This window comes from Triticum dicoccoides, chromosome 2B (genome assembly GCF_002162155.2).
Source record: "Triticum dicoccoides isolate Atlit2015 ecotype Zavitan chromosome 2B, WEW_v2.0, whole genome shotgun sequence".
Classification (NCBI taxonomy): Eukaryota; Viridiplantae; Streptophyta; class Magnoliopsida; order Poales; family Poaceae; genus Triticum; species Triticum dicoccoides.
The window spans coordinates 221,584,736-221,591,988 of record NC_041383.1 but is presented as its reverse complement, the minus strand read 5'-3'; the positions used below and the strand labels follow the sequence as shown (position 1 = coordinate 221,591,988).

The 7,253-nt window shown below is 45.3% G+C and overlaps 1 protein-coding gene across 1 annotated transcript in view; it reads right to left on the bottom strand.

Annotated features, from left to right (window-relative positions):
• Window positions 1-6,649, bottom strand: part of LOC119363190 (putative 1-phosphatidylinositol-3-phosphate 5-kinase FAB1C) — an 8,529-nt gene extending 1,880 nt beyond the window's left edge. Inside the window, exons 1-9 of the mRNA XM_037628500.1 lie at window positions 5,921-6,649; window positions 4,944-5,648; window positions 4,712-4,865; window positions 4,037-4,375; window positions 2,447-3,238; window positions 2,032-2,363; window positions 1,826-1,952; window positions 1,555-1,713; window positions 4-1,472 (exon numbers count right to left, since the gene is read on the bottom strand). Coding sequence (XP_037484397.1) covers window positions 4-1,472; window positions 1,555-1,713; window positions 1,826-1,952; window positions 2,032-2,363; window positions 2,447-3,238; window positions 4,037-4,375; window positions 4,712-4,865; window positions 4,944-5,648; window positions 5,921-6,171 — 4,328 coding nt within the window. The 5' untranslated portion in view covers window positions 6,172-6,649. The remainder of the gene's footprint in view (window positions 1-3; window positions 1,473-1,554; window positions 1,714-1,825; window positions 1,953-2,031; window positions 2,364-2,446; window positions 3,239-4,036; window positions 4,376-4,711; window positions 4,866-4,943; window positions 5,649-5,920) is intronic.
• Window positions 6,650-7,253: the final 604 nt, after the last annotated feature.

Sequence of the window (7,253 nt, the reverse complement as noted above, 5' to 3'; positions counted from 1 at the left end):
TGATATAGTCCTACTATTTTTGCCAGGCAAGTTGGGCTACCAGAGGCCAAGGATTCCATCAAATACTTGAAGTACTGAGGAGCAAATTCCACAAAAGAGTCCAGCTCTGTCTTGGTGACTTGTTTGATTATGAACCTCTCATCCAGTGTCCTTGCAAAGTAAACATTGCTTTTTCCACCTTGTGCAGACCATCTCTTGCAGCGACTTAGTGAACGGATGTAATCAATATCTTTTGGACAGCATTTATCTCTAAGCGCAGCAAAATGCTTTGCAAAATAACAAATCACAGAGAACTTCGCATTATCTGCAGGAAGAGGGGTTTCGTCGTCGAAAGAAAACTTAAAATGAGTTCCCTCAGAATCCAGATTGTTTTCTTGTGAGGGCAATGACTGTTCAAGTCCATGGTTTAACTCGGTGGCATTTGGAAGATGTGAAAAACTCGAAGTTGAATTTAGTTTTCGTGTGACTTTCTGCACATATTCATTTGAAGTCATGGCATATGCAACAATACTGGTGGGTTCATCATCATAGACTGCAACAACAACATCTTCATTGCCAATCTGGGGCAGCAGCAGCCGTGCCCCATCATCAACCATATGTGAAGCGGATGAGATATGTGTGGGTGAACGAGTTAGAATAACATTTAATTTCTCTATGGCCCCAGGTGACCTTTGAGAACAAGCCCTCCTTATATTTGGCATTGGATCTTTTGTGATGCTTGTCAAACCCCCGAAGTACTCAGCAGATCTGAATGACGATAGATGCAATGAAGTAGGAGCTAATCCAGTGCGTTCTCGCTGACGGGATGCTACTGTAGAATCAAATGAGTGAATTCTAACAGGGGCATTCTTGTAACCTGGGTTATCCAACAAATTAAGGGATCCATTTTCATCAATTTTGGTGAAATCTTGTGGAAGATCATACTGTAACTCACTGGATCCAGTCCATGCTAAATCAATGTTATCAGAAAAAATAGACGCAAGTGAGGGTAACCTCTCAACAGGTTCCATACCAATGGCAGCTCTAGTGGATGGCCATTCTTTCTCTCCATTGAATTTGCTGAAGACCTTGTCAAGATCTTCTGTATCATCAGGATGATCAACCAGATCGATCTGCAATTTTTTCCCAGACATACTGTACTCGTCATCACTGAAGCAGACCTCTCTGGATAACAAAGATTTTCTTGGACTTCCAGGTGACTGCAACAAACAAGTGGGTTTTCCAATATTTATGTCCACCTCAAGCAAATCTGTTTTCCACTCCTTCAGTCTGATGTTCAAGAGAAATTCGGTAGCAGGATTGTTCTTTGAAACACAACCATTTGTTTCAATAAGTGAATCTATGTGACATAGCCTCCGATCCCAAAGGTAAGCATCAAGAATAAGGCCACGCCTCAAGCGGTTGAGCTCCAGAATATCAATTGATGCCTGCACGTGGTGATTACTATCTCTGATAACAGGTAAGAGCAAAATCTGCAAAAGGAAAAATATATTAAAAAATCAACATAAACATGTGTAATCCTTGAACAAGAAAAGAAAAATCTAATTTCGTCACCTCGCATTCATTTCTTTCCATTTTAAGCAAATCCTTCATCTCAATTATCTGCCTATGAATACCTGTCTTGACCGGATCATCCTCACTTGGAATATTCTTTTCAGTGCGATGGAGAAAATCAGATATCTCCCAGTGTAAGGATCTCATTTTGCCATATATCTTCAAACAGAAGTCCATGGACATAATATTATTCACCCAGACACAACAAATAAACAGAAACATAGGATGCAGGCAGTGAACGTGACTTGGTAATTTCGAGAAAATAACTTACCTCCACTGCCACCGTTTTGGTCCAGTCTTGTGGACTGCGACAGTTGAAACACAATACGGAGGGGGGGAGGGTAACTGATAGAATATCAACAGGAGAATATCGGAAGAAGGCCACCATGTTCCCATATCTGATAGATTAGCAGGTAACCTGAGATTTCATTCGAGGATTGACAACTTTAATTGGTAAGGGATATAGCCGATATGTACCCGTAGAAACGAAGACAGTCCCTCTGGAGAGAATGGCCACAGCTTGCAATTCGGTTAGCAGTAGAGCGGTTTGAAAAGCTTAGCTCCAGGAATTTCCCAAATGACAGGCCCCAAGCAGCATCTGACATAATAACCCTCCGCGTAGCAGGTGGTACACCATTCTTAGGTTCGCACTTGAGGCATCTATGCCACATCCATATCCTCCCATCACGCTCCCCTGGCAACTTCTGAGACAGAAGCCGCCTAACACGAATTGTTAAGCTTCCATGCTGATGAATATAGCACCTTACATGTGATTCTGATGGTTCTTTACATGATGGACAACAATATGCCTGAGGAAGGACATAGACAAAACATTATTTTTTTAAACTATGATGACAATGAACATCAACATACAGATGAGTATGGAATGTACCTGATCAAATAAGTCTTGCCGGAGGTATCTCCCAAGTGGCTTATCAAAGCTACCGTAAAACTTAATGCGGAAGAGCTGTGGACGCTCACATACCAAGCTTTTGGGAATGCAAGTGCTTGATAGGGAAACTAAGATGCTCTGATGGTTGTCATTGGTACCAAAGAATTCACCAGAAAATTCATTCTGGTCATTACAGTCTCCGGCAGGACAGTCATGATGTCGTTTATGATTCCAATGGTCTACTTCTTGACATTTCTTCCCTGGTACCACATCTTGACGGTTATTGTTTGCAATGAAAAACAAAGCAGAGTCATGAAAATGCATCACAATACCTGAAGTTCTTGGATCAAGATCAAGGAAATATGGAGAAATTTTACTCTCTTCGCACGAACCAATTGCATGGGGTAAGTAATCATCAACAGGAGATCCAGATTCCCTGTGCTCAACAGGAGATCCAGATTCCCTATGCTCAAAGACAACACTTTCACCTTCCTCGTTCAAACATAATGATCTAGATGATACAGAAATCTCCTCAAACATTCGTGGATCATCGCCTTGTATTTGTTTGAGTTTATGAGGCATGCCAACTCCAGCAGATCCAGCAAAACAATCTGTGTCACCTCGAATATCTGGCAACTCTATTACGGGCCTTGAAGGACCTTTAGGAAGAGTTGCGCCTTCGTCAGCGAAGAATGATGTTTCAAGAGAGAGGTGATAGGCGGCAAAGACTGCAAGTTGTACTGTACGCTTAACTTTTTTTAGTTCCTCTCGACAGGGCCCTCTCAGTAAGACCTAATTAAATTGAAGCACATTTATTAGAAATAAAATAAATGTGTAAGAAAATAGAAATTCAGTCTGAAAACTTATCACATTATTAGCTAGTACTCTCTGTAGGTCATCTATCAACCAAGTGTTTTATGCTTGGTGTTAGCAACACAACTTCAATCAAATGTACATGGAACCAATGTTCAGCATAAATATCGGTAACTGGTAGCTGCTCGGTCGATTAATCGGCGAATCGGCCTATTAAGCTAATTTATCGGTAGGTCAATAAGGGCTTATCTATATATCCTAGGCTACATAGCAACATGCAATGTACTACTCCCTCCGTTCCAAAATAGATGACTCAACTTTGTACTAACTTTATAAAGTTAGTACAAAGTTGAGTCATCTATTTTGGAACGGAGGGAGTAGACGTCAAAATATGCTATTGTACACGTTAGTAGCAGACAAGGGTTGGTAGCTGCACAACAACATACATACACATCAGTGCATCACCAATCACCTTTCACAGATCACCGAGGAGAGGAGACTCTGGGAGAAGCAGGAGGACCAGACCTAGAGCGTGGGGCGGTGAAACGGGCTACATTTTGGACCAAATAAGCTATATACCCCATCTAGCAATTGATCGGACAGCCCGATAATTTGGCCTTTTATCGGCTGTTGGACCGATAAATAGGCTGGACCAGTTAATGGGCTAAGTAGGGGTTATTTGATTCGGTTAGGTACCGAGTAGCAGTTAATTGGGCAGTTAACTTAAATATCGGCCGATATTTTGAATAGTGCATGGAACAGCAGAGAGATACTTACCGTGCAGCCCAAACGCCTTGGGCAGCCTTCAAAGAACATCAATGTTTTAGTTGATCTCCTGTTTGTCTGCTTTCCTGATGGAAATTCCAGAAATTTCTGCACCTTAAACATTTCACACTGGCCTAGCCTTGCTGAAGCAATATTTTCAATTGATGAGCCAATTTGTGCTCCTGTGCATCTTGATATCCTCTCCAAGAGTGGCCTCTTAACATTTAGAACTAATGAAATTTCTTTTGCCAAGAGCTCCTGGGCATACGATGAGACACTTTTCTCAACTAGCAGCACATTTGGTTGCAAAGACTCTATATTTCTGACAATCGTTCTCAGGTGCTCTTTCTCCTGCATTAACAGCATTTCTTTAGCAAAAAAAAATATCTTTACTCTTATAAAGATGTCAATTGGTACTGGCGGTCCGTTCACCTTTGGGTCACGCCACATGTTGGATTTGGCACGAATGGTTAGGATGAGAGCACGTATGGATATTTTATATTGCATATAATGTAGAAGTAAACATCTTCTTAAACGGATAGTATTTCTTTTAACCATAGCAAGGCCTTGTGCAAGTACTCCCTCCATTCGGAAATAACTGACGTGGTTTTAGAAAACCACGTCAGTTATTTCCAAATGGAGGGAATATAAATAAAGGTGCAAATGAATAGTGAAAAAAGTACAAACCTGTTCAAGAATAGTGTCTATCGATGCTAATTTGTTAGTGACCCTTTGGTACTCAAGTGCTCCTCCTAAAATGAGCAACTTCGCATTCCTATGCTCAGACATCATGCGTTTGTGTTTTAAGTTTTTGGAACAAACAACTCCCCTAACAAGATTGCTGCGTAGAAGGAATTACCCGTGAGTTTCACATGAGAGACATATAATCATGTAAATAGCAGGAGAAGTAAGAGCATACCTATCAGTCGGATCCCCAGATGCTATACATTTGACTTTGACATAATCAGTAGGATCCATGCTGCCACCTTTCTTTGTATTTGGTCTCACATAACTAGCAGCTTGCCAGGATAAGGACGACACTATCTCAAGCCAACTTATGCATCCGTCATCGTTTCCGACACTGATACCTTCTCCATTCAGTAACTGAGCCACAAGAGCACGAAAATGACCTAGTACAGCATTCCTCACACCCTCTGTATGGGCTATATCCGTGATCATGTCAGCATCAACCGTTTTGTTGGTGCTAAAGCAGTCAAGGGCAAGAAGATTGCTTGACTCCTCAACCCCATCATCATCATCGTCGTCGAATCCAAATACTCTCGACTCGGCGTCATCACCCTCATCTTCCGGCGGTGGTGGGCGCCAAATATTGGCATCAAAATCAACTTGATGTTTATTTGTGTCGCTTTCCCCACTACTTTCAGCAATGGTACCATTTAGCTTAGTACCATGTTCAAGAGAATCCAGGCTGAAACGGCCGTTTCTCCTGGAAGTTCGTGTGCCGCCATTCTGCCAGACCATCCAGGTCGGGCTCTCCAAGGGGCTTAGGGTCATAGACCGGTTGAGCTCACTAACAGAGTCAGTGTCTGAGAGGTCATTTAAGCAGTCGTTCCCTGGGCTGAAAAACTTCCCAGGCCCGTCGTTTTCCTCCCCATCTGCTCGCCTGCACCCATGAAAACCAGTTCCGCTACAGATTAGCACAATAAGTTAATCGATTATAAAACACAAGTCAAAAAATATAATCATCCATGAGAGTTACTTGTACCCTGAATGAACTAGTCACCGATTGCTATCTTCCTTCTAATAATCCACCTAACATGCTAAGATGTTGAGGTGGTTTACTTGCGGAGATTTCAAAACATTTCTCCCTTTTTCTCCATTGGAGCAAGTCAAATATCTAAACGGGGGCGATGAAACCGAGCCATGGCACCCTACCTGACAGGGTAGCAACGGAGAGGCTGTGGCGACGAGATCTGGCGGCGGAGGGCGATGGCACGCCTGCCTCCGGATCTCGCTGCGGGGGGCGGCGAATCCACCGGAGATACGCCCCCGCTGCGCGGCGGCGTCGCGGGCGACGGTGGTGCGCTCGCCTGGCGGGCTTCTTCGTCGGCGGCGGACGTGGAGCCGGTGATGAGGGATCGAAACTTCTGAACCGCCCCCAGCACCGAGAACTCCACCACTCCCATCGCCCGCAAACAGTGAAATCCACTCCAAAAAAAGGATCAACCAAAACAGAAACTTAAAGATATACTAAAAAAGCTGGGCGCCGCCGAGGCTAAAATTCCTCTCCGGCGATGAGAAGGCAGCGGCGGCCCGATTTGGCAAACGTGCGGGGAATCCTTCTCTTCTTCTCTCTCTCTCTCTCTCCTTATTCTTCTTCGACTTTGCGGTAGTGTCTATGTACAAGCGGCGGCTAGTTAGTGTGAGGCATTTGGGGGTCAGCCAATGCCCGACTGGTCGGGGAGCATAGGTCGGGTTGCCGGCCGGCCGTCGTGCGGCTGCGCTACGAGCGCGCCAGGGCAGGTGTTGCCGAGACGTTGACGCGCGGGGTCACGGCGGAGAGGGAGGAGAGCATGGCTGAGAGGATTGGGGAAGCTTAGAGGAGAGAGAACAAGAAGTTTTTTTCTTTTCTTTTTTTGACGTACGTATAGTGACGAGAAGAAGCTTTCGGCAATGGCGGTAATTGCGGACGAAGCAGGGAAAGTGGGGGTGGGGTCACTAATTGCGGACGGAGAAAGAGTATTTTCTTAGAGCAAAATTTTTTTGTCAAAAAAGACCACTTGCCCATTGGAATTGCCAGAAAAGACCACCTGTAGATGAATTTGACAAAAAGGACCCCCTCGCCCGTGGCGGCAGGCGCGACAGGCGACACGTGGCACCTGCCGCCACTCCGGGAGGCGGCGGGCCCTACCGCCACCGCAGGAGGCGGCCACCCAGGCGAAACGGCATTGCTGCAGTGTGCCTCGCTGGGACGGAACGGGGCGGGCCAGGTGGGCCCTACCGTCACCGCGGGAGGCGGCCTCTCCTGGCGCGATCGCTCCCTGGCCGACAGGCCGTGCAGGTCGCGGGCCCCGCCACTAGCCGAGGCGGGCAGCTGCTGCATGCGCGGGAAAAGGAGCGGCGCTGATTCCGATACAAACTCCGTTGATTCCCATGCTTCGAAAGTTGCTACTGCAGCGGAGGTGACAACACCAAATTTGATGACCATGCTTTCTTTTGCTTTCTGCCGCAAGTTCCGATGATCTGGAATTGGATTCCCGCCTGCCTG